The sequence below is a fragment of the Calliphora vicina genome, chromosome 4, assembly GCF_958450345.1.
Source record: "Calliphora vicina chromosome 4, idCalVici1.1, whole genome shotgun sequence".
Classification (NCBI taxonomy): Eukaryota; Metazoa; Arthropoda; class Insecta; order Diptera; family Calliphoridae; genus Calliphora; species Calliphora vicina.
Genome location: NC_088783.1, coordinates 17,075,219 through 17,100,935, shown reverse-complemented (window position 1 = coordinate 17,100,935; position 25,717 = coordinate 17,075,219). Strand labels below are relative to the sequence as shown.

Sequence of the window (25,717 nt, the reverse complement as noted above, 5' to 3'; positions counted from 1 at the left end):
TTAAAAAAAATAAATAGCTGCAACTTCAGTTGATGTTTAAAGCTGTGGTGTTTCCGAGACTGGATGATTTTGATTATATTTGCGAACAATACTTAAACTTTGTCTCTCGCAGGACCTTAAAAAAAAAGCTGCTGGTAGGTTAAGAGTCGTCCGGGAAGGAGAAGAGCCTAAGAGTATTCGCAACAAGCGTCATTAGGGATGTCTGCCAGTAAGATTGTCTCCCAGGTTTTAGTATCAGGATGTAACTGTGTGATCTGGATGATTTTGAAATTTTCAAACCATTCTTTTTGTCTCTCAGGGCCTTTAAAAAAGCTGCTGATATGTAAAAGGTCATCTGTGGAAGTAGAAGAGCATAAGAATATTCGCCACAGGGTGTCGACCAGTAAATTATCTCTCAGGTTTTAGTACCAGTATGTAATTTCAGTTGATGTATAAAGCTGCGGTGTTTCCCAGACTGGATGATTTTGATATTTTAACCCTTTAAAAAATCTGATTTTAGGTAAAGGGTCACCCGGGGAAGAAGAAGAGCCTAAAGAGTATTCGCGACAATTGTCATTAGGGATTTTTTATCAGGGTGACTCTAGCCTTTCTCCAGGCATTGTATATAACAGGTTAAAAACAGTTGTCAGACACTCAACATCCTGCCTCCAATATGTTGTATTATCAGAATGGTTTGGCCTCTGCCTCTAAAATGTATGGAATTTTTCCATGGCAACAATACTCAGGGACTTCAATAAAATCCGTATTGGTTTCTCAGTGTCGACTTTCGAAAGTTTTAGTACCAAGGCGGTACTGCGTAACTCAATCCGAAAACATTTCCTTTCGAATCCCCAATTCGAACAATCCCATCTGTATTATTGTACAGTTATGGCGCAAGTTTAATGTTTTCTGCACTACTTACTAACTACTTCCTTTGTCCTGTTGACATTTGTTTTTATTTTAATGTTTCTACCTCAAAGCGGATAAAAGCAAACTATGTACTCGAATTATATACCTTTTTTTAAATGCAAACATGCAAAACACAATCGATTTCAAAACTTACCCCACTTCTAGCATAACACCCAAAGTATGAATCATTTTAACATTCTGTTCGCAATGCAGTTTGTTGCTGGTTGTTTCTTTTTTACAATAGATTAATCTAACCATCGCAATGTTACGTCCATTTAGGTCTGTGTCTTGTTTTACGCTTCATACGAGAATGTGTATAAATATTTGCAATCTTCTTACATTGTTGTGGTCTTTTTATCCGCATTCTAAACACACACACACGCCGCCAACTACAGGTATTTCTCCTTGCGAGGTGTTGTTCCACTATTTGCTTGTTTAACAACCCTTAAATTGTTTGTTTTTAATTTTCATTTTCGCAGATAATTTGAAATAAAACATGTTTTCTTTCCATAACCTTAACCATCACCATCTATTTTTATGTTGATATTGTGCAAGGTTTAAAAGGAATTTTACGTAATATTAATTGACACACACAGACAGGCCAGGCCTTTGAAGTATAATAAGAAATAATAATAAAGAGATTATTGAATTAAATAATGGAAGTGCAACAAGGTGATTAATTTGTTAGTTTTAGATGGGAAAGGATAAACAACACTTTATTGGTAAATGTTACCCCTAAAATACCTTATCAACTAGACTACTTACTGTTAACTTAAAAATATCGTTACCGTAATAATCGAAAATAACGTTTCTTCGAAAATACCGTTATTCTAAAAATACCCGTTTTTGTTTTCCGTAATTTAGTTTATTAAACTCCACATAAATGAAAAGGTATGTGGTGGAAATCGATCAGTTTCAAAATGATCGATTTGTGCCAAATTTCGTTAGATTTCAAGTTTATTTTTAACGTGGGATAAGTTTCAAATTGGAATGTTAAACAACACAAAAAACAAATGTTCTAAATTTCCAAAATCGATTTCTATTACATACCTTATAATACCACGTTTGTTAAATTATTTTTAATTTTTGTAAACTTGATTAATAATTCAAGTCACACTGAACTTACGGTTATTATTAAATTACCGCTAAAACTTCGTTACAAAATAATCCAAATTAATCTTAAAATCTGGCACCGAAAATTGCCCTCCACTAGACTGAGGCCGCATAGAATAATATCCATAGAATAATTAAACCAATTTACGTTTCTGGGTTTAATACCTCATCTTGAACCTATGGCTTTCTTGCAGACATACATAGCCATCATAGCCTTTGATGTTCTTGCCAAAGTGTTTAATTTCCTGAACAGTTTTCTGTCCAGAATTATGCCCAAGTATTTTGCGCTATCCGAGAGTTCAACAATGTTCAATCGGGGTAACGGGAAGATAGGAATTTTGTATTTCGTTGAGATTTACACTTAATGGATTTATACTTAATCCACTACTCCCATCGACTTAGTTATTTGAGTGCAGTCTCCATTCGTTGTGGTGGATCCATGAAACTGCAACCGCTACGTCATCCGCATATTCAACAGTTTTATTATTCAGGGGGGTTACTCCATAATTCGATTCGAAAGGAAACCGTTTCGAATTACAATGTATTTAGCACACAATTTCGAACATTTCCGTTTTCGAATTGAGTTACACAGTAACCAAGGTCTTTTTTTATTCGAAAATTTTGAAAGTTTTACAAACAAATCTTCATATGTGGGAAGTTTTGCGATACTTCTTTAATTTGAAAAAAGTGCCTCTGAAGCATACCGATTGCTCACCAAAGCGTATGGTGAATGTGTTCCATTGGTTTCAACGAGCGACACATGGTTTGTGAGGTTCAGAAGTGGTGATTTTGACAAGGAAGACAAAGATCGCACAGACAAGCCAACAATGTTTGAAGATCAATATTTAGAGGCATTACTCCATGAAGATTGTTGAAAAACAAGAGCTCGCAAAATCATTGGGAGCTACTCAAGCAGCAAATTCAAAACGTTTGCAAACAGCAGAATTCATCCAAAAGCAGGAAAATTGGGTACCATACGAATTGAAGCCGAAGGACCTTGAAAGATGATTCTCATGTCCGAAATGATGTTTGAACGCTAAAAAAGAATATATTTTTTGCACCGATTCATTATTTGCGATTAAAAATTTACGATAACCTATCGGCACCAAAGCCAAATATACATGGCGCTAAGGTAATGCTCTGTATTTGGTGGAAGCAAAACGGTCCTATCTATTATGAGCTTCTGAAATCTGGTCAGACAATTACAGATTACCATTATATTACATTACAGTACCGAACGCAACTGATTCGTTTGAAACGAGCATTGGCCGTAAAATGTCCAGAATATACGGCCAGACCGTGCGCCCTCTGAATACTATTTGGTTCGATCGATGCGGAACGCTCTCTCTGCGATACACTTAACTTTGGAACAGAGTATCCGTTATTGGCTTTATTCGTTCTTGGCCTCAAAAGATGAGTTCTTTTGGCTCGGAATCCATATGTTGCCAGAAAGATGGGAAAAGATCATAGTTAACAAATGATTCAAAATAAAAACAAGTAAGAAAGTATGATCGGTCAAGCCCGACCATGGGCCTTTTCGGAAATGCATCACTGCGCATCATATGTTTCACTGTTGCTTTTTAGAACTCATGACATTTAGTGTTGGCAACTTTTGCATTTTAGAATGTACTGCTCATCAGATGCAGCGCAGTGATGCATTTCCGAAATACCCTACACTAAGTAAAAGAGCAAAAACATTTTTCTTTTAAAATTTCAATAATTTATATTTTTGAGTGATTTTCGGAAGTGGGCCTTATATGGGGGCTATGACCAATTATGGACCGATCACCATGAAATTAGGTCGTGTGATTTATGTCTATATTAAATATGTTGAATTTTGTGTGTATACCAACATTTTTAAGCGATTTATGCACGTTAAAGTGATTTTCGGAAGCGGGTCTATATGGGAGCTATGACTAATTATGGACCGATCGTAACAAAATTTGGTGACATGAATTTTGTATATATAAAACTTATTTGGAGCGGAATTTGTGGAGATACATATATAGATTAAACATTTATGACCGATAAAGTCCAATTTCGGGAGGACATTTGTGGGGGCTAGGTGAAATAATGGACCGATTTCAAACAGTTTCAATAGGCTTGGTCCTTGAGCCGAAAAAATATGTACCAAATTTCATCGAAATATCTTCAAAATTGCTACCTGTAGTCCTCTGCGCACAAGGTTTACATGGACAGCCAGCCAGCCGACCAGACGGACGGACGGACATCGTTTAATCGACTCAGAAAGTGATTCTAAGTCGATCGGTATACTTTAATGTGGGTGTTAGACTAATATCTTTGAGCGTTAGAAACATCTGCACAAACGCATTATACCCTCCCCACTATGGTGGTGTAGGGTATAATTAAACATTCCTCATAAATAAGCGAAATAAAATATGGCTAAAACTTAATTTATCCAACGAACATGCAATATTTCTCACGGCTATATCTCGGAAACAAATTGGAATTTTATTTTATTGTCTTCGGCACAATAAAACTAACCCGAAAACTGCATCTAGTGCCTAAAAATTGCTAAAATGTTGAACATACATCGAAAATTCGAGAAATGTATGAAAAGGCAAAAAAAAAAAACATGAGTAGGACATTCAATGGCATATCTCATTCGGTGTGTCCTTCAAATCTATCCTCCTCCGCGACTTCGGTACCTACATCTTCATACTGGGGTACATTATGACTCCACCAACAAACTTCTGCAAGCAATACATTAAAAATGGTGAAAAACATATACAAAATTAAAATTGTTCGACAATTTAGAAATTTTACTTTACTAGAAGCAGTTTTTTCGGGTTAGTTTGTATTGCACTTTTTTTTATCCTAGTCTATGGCAACAATTTTGCCGAAGACTGGAAAACCAAGGTCGAATAGATTTCCAAGATATAGCGGTGAGAAAAATTGCATGTTCTTGCATATCTTTCGATATGTACTTTGAGCAATTCCATACGAGAAGGAGTGATATTAAATATAGATTCTTCAGTTCATAATCAACAAGGAATTGAATAAAATCATAGTAAAACTGGTGTTTACAGCAAAACTTTAACAACAATTCTACAATTTGTTTAAAAAATACTTACCCAAACTCGTTGTAAGTTATTAATAAAGTAGCTCATTTTACCTTCAAAGTGTATATGGAAACTTGCTTACAATCTTGGCCAAAACAGCTGCTGGCTACAACACTCACTATTTTATATGACTCTCCCGTGAACTTGACAAATATTCCTTAGATGCTTTTGGGTTTGTTTTTGATTTTTTTTTTTTGAAATAGTTTTTCTTGTTGTTTGTTTTTATTATTAATGTTCTCCTTTTTCTTTTTAAATATTATTGCATTATAATAAAATAGAATAATTTGTTTATAATTATGTTTGTAATTGTATATATTAAATTTAACTTATAAAGGAAAAAACAATTTTAGCAAACAAATAGAAAGAAATTAAGTTTTTAACACAATTTAACATAATTCTTGTAATTTTCCACATTATTATTTGTTTAAATTTTAATATTAGTTAATAATAAAAAAAATATTAAGGAAAAAGACAGAAAGTTGTAAAGTGTGGGAGGGGAGTAGGAAGGAAAGTAATGAAAATAGTGGTGAAGGTGGATTGGTGTAGTGGGTGATTGTTTCAATAGTTTAGTAGATTGTTTGTGAGTTAAGTTTTAGTTTTTTTTTTTTTAAATTACTGGAACACAATATAATGCAATTAAATTAATATTTGTTATATTTTTAGTTAATCCTAACTACTTGTTGTATGTATGTGTGTGTGTAAAGGTGTGTTTTTGTGTGTAAATGTGTATAATTATTATTATTTTTTTTTCAATTATTTCAGTCACTGCATAAAGTTAAGTTTTGTTAAGAGAAACAATTAAGAAATAAATTATACATTTAGATTTACGTATATAACGCTACATTACGTTATAAAACACAACTACACAGATTCTTAAAATTAATAAACAGATTCTTAAAAGAAAAGTGTAAATTCAAAAATCTCTAATATTTCGAAAATAATCATAATTTTTTTTAGTTAATTAACATGACAAATAATTCTTTTTTTTTAGCAAAAGAATTATAAAGATTTAATACAAATATAAATAACAAGAGAATAATTTTACTAAGATGAAAGAGAAATTCCATAAGTGGAGAAGAGCTATTCCAGCCTAGAAATTATATTTACTTAAGAACCTGTTTAAAATGTTAAAAAAAAATGAGTGCGATGAAAAAGAGGGGGGGGGGGTTAAAGAACAACATATCAAAGTAGTACTATAAGTAGTAGAAGGATAAACAATATATGTACACAATAATTACTAAAATTGACAAGGAAAGGGAAAGTTTAGAAAGAAAGTTAAGGAAAAATAGTAATTAAATAAAGCATCTGATATTTTGTTGCATTTAGTTGCTGTATGTAGATAATGTTTAAATGGTAGTCGCGCTGCTTCCTAGAAATTCTGAGGGTACATACAAAGTACAGCACACAAACAGATATACATTATGTACAAAATAAAATAATTAAAGAAATATGGTTGGTTTTTAAATCTTATCTAAGTATCTCCAAATATGCATTTGACATTGTAGGCGTAGTATTTTGATTGCTGGTTTTTAAGTTTTGTGATGCTCAAACAAATCTAGTTCGTTTAAAATCTTTTCATTTAAAACGCACACATTTCATTGAAATTACAATTGTCTAAACTGTGGGCAAAGAGTTTGCGCAGGGTGTTTAAACTGCAGAGGTCATTGTTGACCGGACAGCCTGGTATATGTACGACTTGCTCTTGATGCAAGGTTAACACCTTGGGTCCCTCGTTTTGGCAACTAAACAAAATAAAGATAAAAACAAACTTAAAGTTTTTGATACTTTGCAAGATTTGCCGAATTACACTCACTCGTATAAAACAAATGCCACATTTGTGGCAAAAGCATCAATGGCACTGGTACGCCATTTACGTTGTTTGCCATAATCTTGATACGTTAAAGGAGCCTCATCCTTATACAGACCCAAATGTGCCAGTACTTTAAGCAAAGTTCCAGAATGTGTAAAATAAAATGTGGAATTTGGCAAAGTAGACAGTGGACTATAAAAGAATACATGATTTTAATAAATTAATCTGCCATAAAACTAAACAATTCCCTATTATACTTACTCAATATGCTCGAACATATCGGCTATGGCCGGACAGGCTATTTGGTGAGTCAATTCATAGCCATAGCCATCATTCCAATAGTACTCTAAATCTTCGGCAAATTCTAGGATTTGTATAGATTTACGATCGAGCAATTGACACCATACCGATGGTTCTTTGCGTCTTTGCCAGGCTGTTTCAAAGGCACACACTGTGTAGATGAGTCGCGCTGTGTGGGCATCAATATTAGACAATTTAGTTTTCTTTCGCAGATGTTTGAGAACGTCGAGCATGTGATCTGTTTGCAAAAATTTACGCACATTGTCAAATGTTTGGGGATTTTTATCGACATCAGTTTTCCAGCGACTACATAATTTATAAAACTGAAAAGAAATTAAGGTAAATGCTCAGCATTAGTATTTTTTAAATAACAATAAATTTCTGATTCTATATTTTTGGATTTTCTTTTGGTAATTTTCTAATACAAAAGGAAACTTTAAATCGGGGTTTAAGAAAAAACCGGGATTTGGGTGAAAATGTTAATGAATAATAGTGAAATATATAATATATTTTTTAGTGAAAATTGAATTTTTATTGAATAATTAATGTTTACGAAGAATTCAGTTTTCAATCAGAAATTAAATTTTTAATGAAAAATTAGTCAATTTATGAAAAATTTAACTTCTAATGAAAAATTGAATTTTTTAATTAAAAATTTAATTTTTCATTGAAAAATTTATGTTTACGAAAAAATCCAATTTTCAATCAGAAATTTAATTTTTCATTATGCATAAACAGTTTATAAATTTATCAAACAAAATTTCCATACAAAATTTGTTTTATAAACCTTTGATAAATTTATAAACTGTTTATGCATAAGGGGGTTAATTTTAAATTCATCAATTTAATGAAAAATTAAAGTTTTCATTAAAAATTTAACTTTTCATTAAATTGATGAATTTTTCATGAAAAATTTATGTTTACGAAAAATTCAGTTTTCAATCAGAAATTAAATTTTTCATGAAAAATTTATCAATTTAATGAAAAATTAAATTTTTAATGAAAAATTAAATTTTTAATGAAAAATTAAATTTTTTATTCCAAATTAAACTTTTCATTAAATTGACTAATTTTTAAAAAAAATTTAATTTTTTCGTAAACATAAAAGAAAAATTTAATTTTGAATGAAAAATTTATTTTTTTTTTTACAAAAAATTATTTTTTGTGAAACATCGATTATTTCAAGGTTACCCCTAAAATACACTTTTATATTAAAAATTCGAAGTTTTTCACCAAAAATAAAATTTTGTATTAAAATATTCACTAACCTCCTTATTCATAATCAATTTTATAAGGTTTATAAAACAAAATTTCCACACAAAATCTGTTTTATAAACCTGTACTAAATTTAAATATTGATTATGAATAAGGTTTTAAAAATTCAATTTAATATAATAATAATTTCTTTTAATAAATAAAAAATACATTTTTGTTCCAAAAAGAAAACCTTTTTTAAAAAAAATACCTCTAAGTACCTGGTGATGGTTCATATACAGCCACCGTATTGTCTACAAAACCTACAGCTAAAGACATTTTGTGTAAATGGAAAGCTAGACACGTGGGATGTCCAATTTTTGGACCCATAAAACTATCGTTACTACGCAAAGTACTTTGTACACGACCACCTTGCTGTGTACTGTAGATGGTAATTTTGTTGGCGCTGCCGCTAGCCACTAGATTGGCAGACTGATGCGCCGCTATAGCGGTCACATCATTGCCCACCTCCCACTGATGCAGAATGCCACCATTGGACGCTTTCGAACGCAAATCTATGACACTTATTTTGCCCTGCGAACAACCAGTCACTAGCGTCGTCTGATTGTCCTTGAGGCAACAGCTCAGTATTGCACCGGGATGTTCGCGATACACGCGAATACGAGCTTCTTGTGGTGCACAACGTTTGTCGTACAGACGAACACTGCCATCACCACAGCCACCCACGATTAGTTCGCTCGGTTTATTGCTGGAGAAGGGTGAGAGAACGCGTATACTGTGCTCGCTGCCGATGGGAATGTCACTGACACGCAACTCGCGCTCTACATCCCAAATGCGTATGAAGCGACTTGCTCCACCAGCTACAACCAGTTGCTGAGAACACTGCTGCCAGGCAGTTACCAAACCGCAGCCATCTCCGGTAATGTCCTTGCGTGTGTACTTCGAATTCGAACCCAAACTAGGTGAAGAGCCTAAATAGTTGGCCTGCAGGGCTGGCAAGGCTACCCAGGCTGTTACCAGGCGACCCGGAGCTTCTCGCGCTTGTTCCTCGGATCCAACACCCGTGTTGGGTTGCCATATGCGCACCACTCCATCCTCATGACCGACCAAAGTCATCGGCATATCATGGGCATTCAAGAATTCAATAGCACTAACACGAGCCATAGAACTGTGGGCGGTGTGAGGTGGTGGTGAAGCCGATGAGGTTCTTCGTCGTGAAGTAGCAGCATTCGATGGCACAGCGGTTGGTGTAAAAGTTCTAAGGGTATTGCGTTGCCAGTCGTACACCAATACCTTCTCTCTGTAGGCCACAGCTATTTGTTGTTCATATGGCAGCAATCTGACCAGAGAGGGGGTTGACTGGGTTTTGCGCGACCAACTTTGAGTGTCGATACGTAAAGATCGGATTTGTTGATCTTTGGCCTGACTTCTTATCTGCTGGTTACGTAGGTAGCGACAAGCGCGTGTTCTCAACACCGGATCATTTTTGTCGATGGGAAAAACTTGCACTCGTTCGCTGGTCTTATCGGCTGCATAACGATGTTTGCCTGGTCGGGTGAAATAGGAAATTGCCCAGGGTATGAATTCAGTCGCTACAATCGGTTTCAGTAAATGTGATTTAGATTCAAAGTTGGTATCACTTGTGCTGCTATGACCGGAGGCTGAGCCATCACCTCCTCCTGCCACACCGCCAACGCCTCCACTGCCATTACCACTGGCTGCATTATGTTCATTGATAATGGTTGCTGTTGCAGAGGGGCCAGCACAACTGTCTGTTTCATCATTCATGGAGGTGGTGCGCAGCTTACGATGCAGCAAGGCCTGTGGATCGTTTACTAGGTTTCTTAGTTTCGGCGTCCAGTGATTTGACTGGTTAACATGTTGGGCAACTACACCACCACCTACAGGCGGTGATTCTCCTGCCCCTCCACCGGTGAGATAAGAGACGCGTGTATTAGGACTTGGTGGTAAACTTACACTCAGACTAATACATTTTTCATTGGTGGCCTCTTTGGCTGTAATCAAGCAGAGTGCAGCATTCTCTATGTATTTTATAATCTCTAGAGCTGTCTCCGCCACTTTGGGGAAGGGGTCTTGACCTAGCAGATAAATACCCTGCCACAGTTTAAAGAAAATCGATTGAAACGGTATGGCGGCTGAACTTAAATTTGAAATAGAACTCGAGCTAACGCCTCGTCGCATGGTGGCATGACGTTCTAGACTGTGTGTGGAATGATGGTGCATGCCACCATGACCAGCACTGGCAGTGGGTGATGAGACTCCCGTCAGAACATGACTAACACTGGCGCTGCGATCACTAGACGAAGACGAGGACATGGGCTGTTCTTGCAGATAGACCGTGACAAATTGCGATTCGAATAAGAGAACCATCCATTGCAGGGCGGACGCCAATTCCAAACGCACCAGCGGCGACATGTCTTCGCTAACACTTTCAATCAGCGTAATGGCTATAATGCGATCAATATTGTTGGCATGCTCCTCGGAGCGGTCTGTAACAGAACTGATGAAGGTGCCCAGAGCGAACACAGCGGCAGCTCTTACTTCGGGTATGGGATCTTTAAGTAGCGGATACAGTTTCTCATGCGCCAAATCTCGAACACCAGACCAGCGAGCTTTTTCAAAGTTTTGCCAAAGCATTCCTTGAATTGTGAAGAGAAAATAATGAGTACAAGAAGATTGGTAAAATAATTAAGTTGCTATTACCTAAACATATTGCCAACCATTGCCTTAAAAGCCAGCTTTCGTCATTCAGTTGTTCCAGGCAGATGGACACTAGGGAACCCTGTAAGGCGCTTGTCTGGCCCAGCAAGAAATTATTTACAATGCAGGCCAACACAAAGGCCGATAAAGTGCGATATTCCTTGGCCACAGTAGCGTCCTGCAGAACAGCCAAAAAGTATTTGTGATCCTTAACTAAATCCACCTGGCAAGAGGGATCTACGGCCAATATTTTGGCCCATATAAATACCAAAACGGGACGTAATTCTTTCGCAGAACTTTGCAGAAGTTTAAGTACATAAGGAAATATGCCCACGCCCAAAGCCAGATCCACAGCCCAGGGACCCAAATCCAAAAAGCGAGCCAAAAGTTCCAGAGCTCGCAGGCGATGCACCTGCGATAGCAGAACTTGCAACACGATGGGCAGTTGCTCAGGTGGTGTGCGTGACTCTGACTCACGATCCAGCCAAACTTGAAATGCTGTCAGTTGCTCCTCGAAGAAGGGCAGCTGTTTGTAGGGAGCACCATGCTCTAAAATATCCGGCAATTGTTGAAGAGCCAAATCCACCACCAAATCCCAGGCCGTCCACATGGGATGACGGAAGCAGGGTGGCAATGCCGGATGGGACACAGGCGTACAATCGTGGGAACGAAGAATTCTTTCGGCCAGCAGGAAGTTACGAAACAGGCTAGCTACCAGTAGATCTTGTCTGAAAAGTTTTTGAAACAACTCTCGTGGCAAGGTGTTCCACGCTATGGTGTCCGTTATGGCAGTAAATACCCAATTGAGTTCTCCCAACATAGTGCGGCGATCATTTACCTTGCCCGGTATCTTATCGATGAATTCTGTGTGCAGGCGGGGAACCAAAACAAACTTCTCTCGCATCGTATACCATTTTAAGGCAATATTTATGGGGGTGGTAAGGCAGGAGGTAAATAAATCAGCCGGCAACTGGGCATTCATGGGCAAAATCTCACCCACTGAACAGGCGGCCAAGTGGATGCAATTCTTGTAGCTGGGAGGCAGATTAGATGACTGGACGCCCAGATTGAAACGTTGGGCCGCTGCTATAGCCTTTTGCACTTCACGCTCTTGTTGTTCAGCAAACTGCAAAAAGGACTGGATAATAATGCCGGCATTTGAGCAGTCGTATACATAGATCGAGGGATCATCCATCCAACTCTGCAGCTCAAAGATGCTTAAGGGTATGTACTGGGTAAAGGTCTTATTGAACACCCATATCTCACCATTAGCGGTAGGCTTCGGCACGCCATGACCATTGTAGTGAAACAGAATACGCTCTCCCTTGGCATTGCGTCTCAGGGAGATGCACAACTTTTTCACATCCTCTACGGTGGGATCATGACATTTTTTGTAACGGGCCCTCGGCTGCCATCTCTCGTACTGCATTTGTAAATTCGAACCAATTAGATCCATAGCCTTGGCGGCCGACACTGAAGAGGGATCTATCCAACATTCCAAGCGGGAACAAGGCTGTATTTTAATCACATCTGGCGGGTCCACACCAATATTTAGGCATAACACCAAAGCCACACTTGCAGTTTTCATGCGTTCACGTATACGCCAGGGTTGGCGATCACAATCTATGGACTCTATAGCCTCATGATGGCGCTTGGCTTGAAAACACAAGGGACAGCATCTGTCGGACACTGGCTCTAGACCCTCTCCCATTGAAAGCTGCTGTAACGCTTTGGTTACTTGTTGACTGTCACTGGACATGGAAGTTTTGCGGCTGATGGACATGTTGGAAAAACTGCCTACCGAAGTCAGTGAAGTGGCCACCTTGCTCGAACTTTCACTGGTGTTGGTGCCCAAACTGGAGGCATAAGATGCAGCGACTTTTGTTGTACAATTTCCAGACGTAGCGTTACCACCTGCTCCCGTGGACACTGTATTTACTGCTGGTGCGCCTATATAGTGAGACTCGAACATTGATCAATGTTTAAAATTGGTTTTTGCACATCAACAACAATAACGACTACAAGGTACTACCGCAACGGCAACAACAATCAGAAGTCGTAGAAAACATTAACGGCAACAACAACAATAATAACACCAGCAGCAGCAACGGCAACAACAATGATTGTTGAAGTCTGTGTTGTGTGTAAATTAACAAGGCGTCTTTTGTCTGGCCTTTATTTATGGATGCAGAGAGTGAGAGGGCGTTATATTGGCCTTTTTATTGAATTTTCATTATAAATCCATTTAAAATTGTTCGCGGTTTTGTTCTTTTTTCTTCTTAATAAATTTCAATTATTCACTTTTTGTTTCTATTTTCTTATTTATTTATTTTTTTCTACACAAATTGCGGCTGAATTCTTGGAATTCTCTTCGTTAAACTGTGTGTTGTAGTACAATCAAAACAACATAACCACAATTTTTTTGCGTAGGGAAAAGTTTCCCTAACGATTTTTTCCCAACACTTTTCACTTGAGTTTTTATGCGCTTTCACTTAAATATTTTATGTTATTCACATCAGTTTTGAAAAATCCATCAAATATTCTGTAGATTTCGAGTATTTAACAATTTCTAATTGGTATTATTGTTAAATAAAAATAAAATAAAAACGCAACCACGTTAATATGAAAAAATACGCAGCATTTTTTCACAGTTCAATTTTTTTTTTACTTTTTCACTCTCACTACTGTCGCATGCATAATGAAAGGAATGGAGTTGCCAGAGCGCTATACAATAGAAAAAAATAAATAATTTGTACACTATTACGTTAAAATAAACAAAAACAATATTGCGCATAGACACACTAACAAATATAAATAAACAAATTTTTAAAAACAATATGAAATACCAGTTTATATAATAACAAATCCATTTTGTTTTTATTTGTTAATTTACCGGTTACACGTTGATTAAATGGTGGCATCATTTCACAATAACCCATTTTCTCTCGCTCTCTTCAATTAATAGAACAAGCAAATGTCAAAATAATCGATGTTGCCAGATAAACACATGTTTTTGTTTAGTTGGGATATTTCTGTTAATTTTAATGGGATTTTCTATAGAACCAATTTTGCACATAAATATGTATGAATTCAGAAATCAGAGATCAAAAATAGCTTGTCCTTATAATCAAAATACCAAAATAGCAATGATTTGATATGACCTATATTATTTTTTAATGAAAGAATGACGTTTTTGAAACATCTTTGTTTCGGTTTTTTGACAAATCTCTTTTTGTAAGAAGGTTTTAATGAATTATATTTTCTAAAGCTCATTTGGCAAGACAATTAGGATTAAATTTCAATATTAGTATTTAAAGGTAAATATAAATTATATACTAAAGTAATGGTGGATATGGATACGAACGAAATTACACATGAAATATGGCTGGCTCCTGCAGCTGCTGATACCATTTATTTAAAATTATACTTAAAATTTTATAATTTTTGGGTAAAAAAAAATATTATTTTTTTTTTAAATTGTTTTTTAAATATTTTGACCCATTGTATGTCAACACTGTTTATGATTTAACTAATACTTCAATAAAAGTAGTTAAATTCAATAAAATATTGATAATAAATTCATTTTAATTAACTACGCCTAAACATAAATTTCTGATTCTTATTGGCAATGAAAAAGTGGACTGGATAATGGTTAATCAAACTGATTTAAAAGAAATGTAAATCCAAAGTAAGATCCAATCAGAAAGATATCTAAAATGTTTTATTCGGGGTTGTCATAGAATCCAATCATTGTCGGAATCGGATTTGAAAACGACAGAAAAAGTACATTGGTCTCGTGAAATCTAAAGTTATCGGTTAAACAAAAAATTACATTGGATTTGATAAGTCAAATGTACCTTTTTTGTCCTTTTCAAAACCGATTCCGACAATGATTGGATTCTATGACAACCCCGATTTACTCGTACGTTCCAAACATTTTAAGCAATTGTTATATTCATAATTAATTGAATAGTTTTGACCAAGCACCAATTATTTTTCCCCTCTCAAATAAATAACTTTTAAAATAAAGGCAACTCTCAGGAAAAAACATCATTGCCATATTTAAAATGTGGTTTTTCTGTTTTTAACAGGACGAATCATTTAAACCAAAATAGATTTACATTTAGTTTGAAAACTACAAAAAATAAATCCTTGTTTGACACTTACCCTCAATACAGGATCTTTATGTAAAGCCTCTGGATAAATTATATTACCAATACGATGTCTACCAAATAAGCCGGTAGCAAAACTCTGTGCACTCTTCAAGGTTCTTTGAGTGGCGGTGTATTTAAAGAAATACTGCTTTGGATTGTAAGTTTCAGGCAATAGCATTGGAAATCTATTTTGCATACGTTCAGCCAACTCTATTAGTTCATCTTCTCCCTCCGCCACCAAATATTTCTCTTCCTCAGCTGTGACGGTAAAATTCCATTTACTTAAACTTTCTAATTGTTTGGGACACATTTCAACATCTTTGACTGCCAAAATGTGATCCCTTAAAGACTTCAATTGAGTTTTAATGCGTGCTATAACCTTTTTACCCGGATTTCGTGTACCATGACGAATAACTGACCAAATGCGTGTAGCATGACAACCTGAAATAAAATTGTGTGTTATAGAAGTACGCAGTTAGTGGACACAGTATTTTATTTTTACTTGCCTGGATAATTTATGGGTTTATCATCCAAATTGGCCACCACACGATATGGCGTTTTTGTCGACAAATACTGCTCAATGTCAGCTCTGGGTATTTCATTGCAAAATTCCGTTTCCTTCAATGATAATGTACCAACAACATTATTATTATTATCGCCTGCAGTGACACTGATTTTATAGATTAGAAATGTAAACACAACAACAAATAGACGTATAAACATTGTAAAATAAATTAGTTTTAGTATTTTTGCATTTGAATGCAAAAACTTGTCAGTTGTAGTAAAAATAAATAAATTGTGTGAGGAAGATTAAAAAGGTTAAGAATAAATAAAATGATTAAGATTTTTAAAAAACTTTCTAGCACACACGCAGGGAGAAGATAGTTGCAATATTTACGAAATTAGAAATGTAAACAAACTTTTGACAAGTACAACAAACAGCTGCTCGTTATTCTATTACATGTCAAATAACAGGGTGACTAAAGAATTCAATTAATTTACTGTTAGAGATGTGAGTTGTTGTGATAAGGGTTGGTTATTTTTAAAGAATTTCAAAATTTGATTTTTTAACAATTGTGTATATGTAATTGTTTATTTTGGTTATTTACAGAACATTTCTGTATTACAAAGGTAACAAGTTATGCGACATCCACACAAGACATGTATATGTTTTGAGAACGGAATAAATAAGGCAAAATTTCACAATGGCAGACATGACAAATAATTTTAAGAAACGTCTACTAATTTATTGATTTGATATTTCAAGATTCATTGAGAAATCGTGGTAAATATGAGAAATTTACACTGTTATGACCCTAGTTACTCGACCATGAACTCTAAAATTTTCTCCATTTTCCGGTATGGCTTCTCCGCAACCTATTAGTGCATGTCGGAATTGAAATAAATCCCAGACCATGCATCTCTACACAGAATGCCAGAACCAGTTGCTCCATAACGATGCAATTAAGGTTCAATACTTGTTTGGGATAGATTCACCTCAAGAAATGGACTAAATCTGGGAAGGGAATCGTTAGATATTTGTGTAACCCTTTGCTGCCAATCAACGAAATTCATACGTATCGGCTCCGTAATTTACCAATTGAATCTTTAATGGTCTTCCGAAACCCTCCAACGAAACTATCAACGCAGCTACTGATTATTTCATACCTGCTTAACTTCCCTGCAGAAGTATTAGGACTCGCAAACGGGCGTAATGACATCCGAAGTTCCAACGATGACGACGCAAGGATCGCTTGTCTTTTAGGACATCCATTAAAAGAGATGTGTTGTAAATTGTCTGAGTGGCCGTCAGTTGTTTGTGAAGATTTGAGACAAACTTTTTAGATTTAAGCAAGGATTTTCTCAGGACAAGGTCCTGTCGCAACTCCTGTTTAACATGTACCTCTCTAAACCCCTCCACCAAAGATCACCAAGGAGTGGAAGTGATTTCATACATCAATATATATGGGAAATGTTCCGGCGCAGTTGCTATTTAAAATCGACAAAATTAGCCCACAAATGGCTGAGATATAAGGATAAACCAGGATAACCTCGATTTTTAGCATATTTTTATACCCTTCACCTTCGTGAGAAGGGTATATGTATATAAGTTTGTCATTCCGTTTGTAATTTCCACAATATAATTTTCCGACCCTATAAAGTATATATATTCTGGATCCTTATAGATAGCGGAGTCGATTAAGTTCGTCTGTCTGTCTGTTGAAATCAATTTTCTGAAGACCCCAGATATCTACGGGATCCAAATCTTCAATAATTCTATCAGATATGCTTTCGAGAAGAACAAATGGCTGAGATATGAGGAAAAAAACAGTACAACCTCGATTTTTGACCTATATCTGGATTACTAAGTCATTAATATAGACAATATGGATATCTAATGATAGATATTTCAAAGAACTTGCAACGACGTATATAAGACCATAGTAAGTTGGACCTACAATGGGTCAAAATCGGTAAAATATTTTTAACCCGAATTTTTTTTCACCAAAAAAAATAACTTTTTTTTTAAATTAAAAAAAAAAATTTAAATTAAAAAAATAAATTTTAAAATAATTCGAAAATTTTTTTTTACAAAAAATAAGAAAAAAACAACTCTGGAAAAACAAATTTTTTGTTTACCTAAAAAATTTTAATTTTGATTTTAAAAGATTTGGCACAGCCGAATATAGCTCTCTTACTTGTTTATCTATATCTGGATAACTAAGTCAATAATTTAGACAATATGGATGTCCAATGATAAATATTTCACAGTTCATTGCAACGATGTATGTATATATAAGTTTGACCTTGACATCGGCAAAAATAATTTATAACCAAAACATTTTTTTGTCATACATTTTTTTCAATAAATTTAAAAAAAAAATTTAAATTTAAAAAAATAATTGGAAATAACTATTTCGAAAAAAAAATTAAAATAAAATTTTTTAAAAACAATTTTGAAAAAAAAATTAAAATTTAATTTACCTAAATATATTTAAAAATTTTATTTTAAATTATAATTTGGTGAAGGGTATATAAGATTTGGAACAGCCGAATATAGCTCTATTACTTCTTTTTAAAATAGGTTAGTTTCCGTGGGTAGCAACTCTTCAAGCAGCACATTTGGATCCAGAAGCAAACTGCAGTTCTTTTATTCGAATTCGACACTCGTCGTTTTCATATTGAACCAACCAGATTTTCTGATGAAGAAGTTCCAAGCATACGTTCCCTCATGCTGGCCAGAGTCGGGCAATGGCAGAATAGATGGGACACAATCTTATCATCTTTCATTTTGACAGCTTCTACAGTAGTAGTTAAACCGTAGGTTCAATACAGTGTCATGTGACAAAAGAAACAATTAGCCTTATTTGCTTAAGAAATTCTATAAGTTGATTCGAGCTGCCGGCATCGTTTCATAATTTCATAATTTGATCGCTACTTTTTGAAGATGGTATTGGTCAAATGAGCGCCTGCTAGAACTTCGGACGATAAGTCAGATATTATTTTTGAGAGTTTATTGTTGAAGTCTTTTCAAATAAATCCATGACTTAAAAAGTCCCCGCATGAAAAGATATATTGGTTTTCACGTCTAAATTTTGAATGGGTAATCAAAATTGATTTAAAAGAAATGTAAGACAAAAGAATTTGATCCAATCAGAAACAAATCCATAATATGTTATTTACTGACAAATAATCACTGACAAGATAACCATTAAGAGTATAAATTCCAATTCTCTTAACTCCCCTAAGAGTTTTACAAGTACCAACCAAGAGAGAAAAAACCAATAACAGTAAACAACAAATAATATTGATAACAACGGCCGCATATTGATTTGAGACATTTGCAATTGTTTACACATGGAACGAACCAAAAAAGACAGTGTTAAGACCAAGACCATGACAGCCACTGGTGGCGAGTGGCAAGCAGAAGCACAAGTAGTAACAGAAGCAGAAGCCACAACAACGCCAGCAGCAGCAGTAGTAGCAGTTAAAGTTCTTGTCAACCGAACCGAATTTTAAGAAAACAAGTTAGTTAGTTGTGTGCGAATTATCAGTTGGTTTAGACGTGTTTGGTCGCATCAAAAAAAAAAAAAAAAACTCTAAAAAAGCGACGCAACGCAACGCGGCCAAATTTGATTTATATTTTTGTTCAGTTTTTTCAATAATTATTAAGATGTTTTTAGTTTATTAATAGCTAAAGTGAATTATTTTTGGCTTAGATATTTTGAACGAAATAACAAAATTTGTTCAAATACTAAATTTAAAACCAGCAGCCAGATGTTTGTGGTTTAAGGCGTAAATTGATACGATTACTTTTTTATATACAAAAATATACCTACTATAACATTTTATATATTTATTTATTCATTCATACATTTTTATGGTTTTATTGTTTAATATTGTTTTCATTAAAAAAGAAATAAATGCATTTAATTCAAAACGTTTGATTAAAAACTGAAGTGATTTATTAAATAAGAAATAAAAAACAAAAATTGTTGATAGCAATTTAAATAAAAACAAATTATAATTTAATAATAAAAAAAAATTAAAAACAACAAGTGAAAAAAATCAAAAAAAAAAATAACCAGAGTTTCGATTAAAATCAAGAAAAGGAAACGTTAACATATGTTGCAAATTAAATTGCGCCAAAAACTTGATGAAAATTTAAACTAAAGCAAACAAAAACCCACTCATTTACAAAATATATTCAGTCATGTAGAGAATAATCCTTTTTTCATGCTCTTTTATACATAAAGTAGTAACACAAATTGTACGTGTGTGCAAGTACAAGTGCGAGTGCAAGTACACAGCATTATAAAGAAAGAAGGAGTACTTTACATCCTTTTAGTTTAAACAATATGACTGACTTACTAACTGACTGACTGACTGATATGTAAATAAGTTATAAAATATTCATACATATTTCTACTGTATGTAAGACGACGTACATTCATACAACACGTTCCAAAATAATACAACACAACTGTTGTTATACATATATATGTATGTATGTATGTATGTATGTATGTATGCATGCATAATAATGCATATAATTTTTTTAAACATTCATACATATTTAGGCACTGTGGGACAGTCGATTTGAAATTGAATTTTAAAACTACAGACTTATGTCCTAAAAAAACATAAAAAAACTACCAATAAAAAACTTTTAAAATATTTGGTCGATTCACAAGGTCTCCTATCACGTCAAAATGTTCTAATATTTCACAATGGTTGAAAAATTTTGTTATTGCCTTTCAAGCAAAAAATAATACTATTCTGTATGCTGCGTCGAATGCGTAAGAGTAGGTTAAGCCGAGCCGTCAAGTCGTGAAATATTACAACATTATGACCAAGGCAAGGATTTTTATGCACTAAAAAATTAAAAATATGCACTAAAAATGACAAAAATATGCAATAAAAACAAGTTTTTCATTTGAAAAATATTTATTAATAAAAGGAAATTATAAATTTCACTATTTTCAGATAGGGCAATTATACGGGGGCTAGGAGAAATAATGGATCGATAATAACCAAATTCAATAGACTTCGTCCTTGGAGCTATAGAAAAGATTGTACCAAATTTTGTTGAATTATCTTTGACAAAAAGACCCGATCATATGCATACATCCGACGGTAAATGCATACTATTCTGCAGGTATTATCGAATTACTTCGTTAGCAAAAGTTTAATGATTTCTTGCAAGCATTAATATTCTGACATTAGTGTGTACATTAGGGTGGTAGGAACTAAGATCTGGTGGATAAATACTAGAACGGGATACTTGAGGTCTATGGCCCTTAGGGCAAAACATTGGTCTTCCCGAGACAATGTTTTAAGATCTTTAAGATCTGACTGTAAATGGCAAAGATATAATGAAAAATGTAAAAAGACGACCCCTACGTTCGGTAAAAAAAAAAATTGTACTTGCAAAAATACTTTATATTAGGGGGCATAGAAATCCTTGCCCTGATTATGACAATATGACATGATACTAGGATACTAGGGTGTCCCTTATTTTTCGATATCGTTTTATATTTTACACATATTGACCTAAAATACCACTTAACAAATTTTTAGCTTGTTCTAAGAAGGGCAACCCGTGCCGACTTAGCGATTTAGTTTTGAGGTTTTAGTTAGAAGGCGAAAAAATTCATTTTTTTCAGTTTTTGTAAAAATTTTGCTATTAAATAATTACTTTTGCAATTTAATTTAAAAGCATCGAAATGTGTACATAATTGTCGTTCTAATAAGATATAAAGGACAAAAATTGGTTAAAAAATGTTAAAGTTATTGAAAAATCTTCAGGCCATTAACGTGTCTCAGGCCACTACAACAAGAAATGTAGGAACAAAATTAACATATTTTCAGAAATATTAAAATAAAAGCTTATTTTTACTTAAAATATATCCACATTTACTTGTATATGAGTTTTTGTCTTCGTAGGATACCGTTAATCTATTCGCAGGTATAAACAAAAAAATTAAATTTTTTTAACGGCAATTTCAAAACACCAATTTCAATTTTTTAAAAATTTTGTTAAACAAATTTCATAATTTTTTGATCATCACATTGGGATTTATTGAGAACATAATAGGGAATAAAAATATGAAAAAAGTATGATAAAACCTCCCACAGTTTTTCCGTACCTGCGATTTAAATTTTGCATTTTTCGAGAAAAACCAATTTTTTGGCCATATTTTGGCGAATGAGTCGAATTTTCTTACTGTTATGATTTTTAAATAAACGCTATTCAGGATATTATAGTCCAAGTAATTCTAAATATAGTCTGAAAGTTCTACTAAAATCAGAAAACATTAACCCTTAAATCGTGAAGGTCAAAGGTAAATTTTTTCAATATTTGGAATTTCTCATGGAAAGATAGCGAAATGTTATATATTTTTGGACCGATTTTGATCAAACTTAAGCTTAAACTTAAGAAACATTTTTTAACCAATTTTTGTATTTTATATCTTATTAGAACGACAATTATGTACACATATCGATGCTTTTAAATTAAATTGCAAAAGTAATTTTTTAATGGTAAAATTTTTACAAAAACTGAAAAAAATGCATTTTTTCCCTTGTAAATGCACCTCAAACCTAAAACGCTAAGTCTTAGAACAAGCTAACATTTTTTTGTGGTATTTTAGGTCATTACGAAAGTTTTCAGCGGGTACCGTCTCAACATTTCAAAAAATTTAATTCTAAGGGACACTCTAATAAACATATATACTTTGTGTGGTCGCAAATGAAAAATGTAAATAGTTCAAAGGGATTGAAAAACTTATACATATATACAATTGGCACTCGTGGTGAAGGATATAAGAAACCGCGTCTATCCGCCATCTATTGTAAATCCCGAATTTTTAGTTCATACAGCAAATACAATTAGAAACTTCCGAAATACTAGTACAAAAAAAAAACTTTTCAATTCAAGATGAAAAATAGGATTAACGGAGTCCTCAATGTAAACAGAGACAGCAGAGTAACTAAAAATGAGATGAAACTTGTTCTAAAATTAAAATAATAAATTTTTTTTTTAAAAAAAATTAACATAACATTTTAAATGTTTCGGTTTGTTTCGGATTAAGCCGAATAATGGAGTTTTGATCGAAAATTCGATTTGGATTTGACTCAATCATTTAGTTACCATTCTCTCCCACTGTAATACATAAAAAACCATGTACAGATACCAATATAGTATCGTTCGTCAGTGTGTATACTTGAGTATACAGTAAGCGACAAAAATCTAATATAAACTCCTGTCCCAAAGGACTTATAAACTATTTATTATATGTTTGTATGTTTGTAAAAAAATAAAATACAAAATATGAACGGAAAATTCAAACTCAAACATACACATTTACATTTACATTATTTCGAAAATAACTTTATTTGTTTTACATACATATCTACATATATTTTAAAAAATTACAGTATGCAAAGCATAAAAACCCCTTCAACTGAATCTTTATTTTGATTTCATTAACCCTTTTACAGCAATTTACTTTATTCTGGAAAAGACAATTATGAATTAAATAAATTTTATAAAACTTTAAAAATCAAATTGTTGTACAAACAAAATGGTTGATAACTAAATAAATAGCAATAAATATAGAAACTAATGAGGATTCTTCCTGTTATTCATTCAGATTTAGCAATAGTTGTTATGAAGATGACATATATCCAATCATACAGAGAGGGCCAGAGGATTTTGGTAATCGAAGATCCGAGTTTTCTCTCGCTGTATAGGTGGGCAATCTGAGAAACTATGAGTAAAAGTTCATAAGAGAAAATTTCCGAGCCAGTGCTCGTCAATGTAGACTGACATCACATCGGAGTACAGAGTTAGTAATCCCGGTATTCTGAACTTATAGGTCATATCGAAATAGGTGTAGCTACTATGTTATCTATCTGCTGTTTCAAGATTGCCTTGCCGATTTTCTGTATAATGGTGCCAATACGGTCATACTTCAATCCACCTGACTCCTTTAGTCTTATAAGCAACTTATCAGAGATACATTTGATGTATATATTAGGATTATGTATGTTTAGCATCCGGATTAGATGGAGCCAGTATCAGCAAGACACGTTAGTCTCTGTACAGAGTAAAGAGTAAAGACACGTTAGTCTCTGTACAGAGTAAAGAGCTGAGTTTTTGGTCTTCATTTCAATAAAGGATATAAATTGTGTAAAAACTCATCATCACATATGACCCCTGCGGTCACAAAACGTGTTAATAATGCTCAACACACAGCACAGTTTGTACACAATTTAACATGCCACAATGACATTCTCATTCCAGTGAAAAAACTACAAACGTGTGAGAATATACAACAAACAAACAAACCCAGCAGGAAAAATATGAATTAAAGAGGCCTTCTTAAAAGGCCTTATTTTGCAGACACAAGGACAACTTGCCGCATTACAAAATCTTTTCAGTGTCATTGGGAACAAGGCCTTGTCTACGCACTACTTGTTCTATGACTTATAGAAGACAAACATCTTAAGAAGGTGGTCTTTAGATGGTCTTCCAGTCAAATTTCTTTCCGCTGAGACATTTATTCAGGTTTGTAAACAAGAAATTGTCTCTCTGGGCTAAAGCCGGAGAATAGGATTTGGGAGATGGAGAATTTCGTAGCTTAATTCATGGATTTTTGCCATGGAAAGTGCTCATGTCTGTTCCCCTTGGTGCAACAGATTGTGAGCATACGCGGCAGCGATCTTGCGGAAACCTTTTCATGCCCAAGTAATCATTCAAAATTGAAACTACTGAGTCATGTGAGATACCTATGGCTTCTAAAGGGGTTTCCAACCCGGTATTTCGGTAGCTATCACTTTTGAAGCTTTTATTCTTTGACATTTGACAAGTAGAAACTACGCCATTACTAAAAATTAAAAGATACACGCTTCAACAACGCATTGAAATTATTAAAATTCACTAAAATTCAGAGTTCGCCAAACTAAAGCATGTTTGGGTCGTCGTGAAGCACTTTGTCAGACTGCAATACAGAAATTGGTGAAAAAATTCCAGCTGTTGGTACAAGTTAGTGATGTGAAGAATAAAACCAGTGCACGTCACTCAAGAACAAATGAGAATATTGCTGCTGTAGCCCAAAATGTTGAAGAAAACCCGGGGTTTGTCCATTCCTCGTCGTTCTTTGGAATTGGGAATTCCACAAACGTCATTATGGTCGGAGTTGGATGATATTGATCTGGACAACGTTTACTTTCAACAAGACGGCGCTACGTGTCACACAAGCAACGAAACCATTGCTCTTTTACGGGAAAAGTTACCAGACAGTGTTATCTCTCGAAGAGGTGATCACAGTTGGCCACCGAGGTCTTGTGATTTAATACCTTTGCGACTCCTTCCTTTGGGGCCACGTGAAAAATAAGGTCTACGCCAACAGCCCAGCGTCGATTCAAGACCTCAATAGATAGAATTCGTGAGGCTATCGAGGACATAGGGCAGCGACTTTGCGATTTGGTTATGGAAAATTTCATTAAAAGGAAATGGACCTGTAAGCGTGGTCATGGTGGCCATTTGGCTGATGTTATTTTTCATTATTACCGGCATACCTTCCTCTTAATTATGAAATAAACATCCGATCATTTATCTCAAACAATTCCATTTTCTTTAAATACCAAAGAAACACCTCTTGTTGGAAAACCCTATGCAATCTCTCGCACTTTCAATCTCCGATCATGATTTTTTTCAATTGTTTCGGGTGTAGAGAACTCAACTGGTCGTCCAGAACATTCGTTATCGTCCGTGCATGTACTGCCACAAAGAAATTCAGTAAACCACTTTTTTACCGTTGAAATTCACTTTTTTAAAATTTCCCCTCAAGTCACGAGGTAGTCTGCTATCAATGGCTGTCAAACACAAACTAAATGACGCAGCATGTTCAAAGTTTTGACAGGTG

At 34.4% G+C, this 25,717-nt stretch overlaps 3 protein-coding genes across 4 annotated transcripts in view; 1 reads left to right on the top strand and 2 right to left on the bottom strand.

Annotated features, from left to right (window-relative positions):
• Positions 1 to 5,287: 5,287 nt before the first annotated feature.
• Mipp2 (Multiple inositol polyphosphate phosphatase 2) lies at positions 5,288 to 16,133 on the bottom strand. The gene is made up of 5 exons (XM_065507864.1): positions 15,791 to 16,133; positions 15,298 to 15,725; positions 7,156 to 7,517; positions 6,898 to 7,086; positions 5,288 to 6,826 (listed from the first exon to the last, which is right to left on the bottom strand). The coding sequence occupies exons 1-5, from the start codon at positions 16,005 to 16,007 to the stop codon at positions 6,664 to 6,666; spliced, it is 1,359 nt and encodes a 452-aa protein (XP_065363936.1). The 5' UTR covers positions 16,008 to 16,133; the 3' UTR covers positions 5,288 to 6,663.
• raptor lies at positions 7,378 to 13,797 on the bottom strand. Of its 2 annotated transcripts, none has more exons than XM_065507861.1 (3): positions 11,134 to 13,797; positions 8,660 to 11,069; positions 7,378 to 7,517 (listed from the first exon to the last, which is right to left on the bottom strand). In XM_065507861.1, the coding sequence occupies exons 1-2, from the start codon at positions 13,100 to 13,102 to the stop codon at positions 8,662 to 8,664; spliced, it is 4,377 nt and encodes a 1,458-aa protein (XP_065363933.1). In that variant the 5' UTR covers positions 13,103 to 13,797; the 3' UTR covers positions 7,378 to 7,517; positions 8,660 to 8,661. The 2 variants fall into 2 exon arrangements, with proteins under 2 accessions (XP_065363933.1, XP_065363932.1); XM_065507860.1 differs by having other exon boundaries at positions 7,380 to 7,517; positions 8,670 to 11,069.
• Positions 16,134 to 19,321: 3,188 nt separating the features above from the next.
• Nep1 (Neprilysin 1) overlaps positions 19,322 to 25,717 on the top strand; it is a 47,527-nt gene continuing 41,131 nt past the window's right edge. The window contains exon 1 of the mRNA XM_065507863.1: positions 19,322 to 19,580. The gene's annotated coding sequence lies outside the window, so the exon portion shown is untranslated. The remainder of the gene's footprint in view (positions 19,581 to 25,717) is intronic.

What these genes read in the sequence shown, in the direction of transcription:
- Mipp2 (XM_065507864.1), bottom strand. Translation starts at nt 16,007, where the DNA reads ATGTTTATACGTCTATTTGTTGTTGTGTTTACATTTCTAATCTATAAA. An exon ending in ATAAAGATCCTGTATTGAGG is followed by an intron (nt 7,518 to 15,297) that starts GTAAGTGTCAAA and finishes ATTTCTTTTCAG; the next exon opens with TTTTATAAATTATGTAGTCG. An exon ending in GATATGTTCGAGCATATTGA is followed by an intron (nt 7,087 to 7,155) that starts GTAAGTATAATA and finishes ATTCTTTTATAG; the next exon opens with TCCACTGTCTACTTTGCCAA.
- raptor (XM_065507861.1), bottom strand. Translation starts at nt 13,102, where the DNA reads ATGTTCGAGTCTCACTATATAGGCGCACCAGCAGTAAATACAGTGTCC. An exon ending in ATGGTTGGCAATATGTTTAG is followed by an intron (nt 11,070 to 11,133) that starts GTAATAGCAACT and finishes TCACAATTCAAG; the next exon opens with GAATGCTTTGGCAAAACTTT.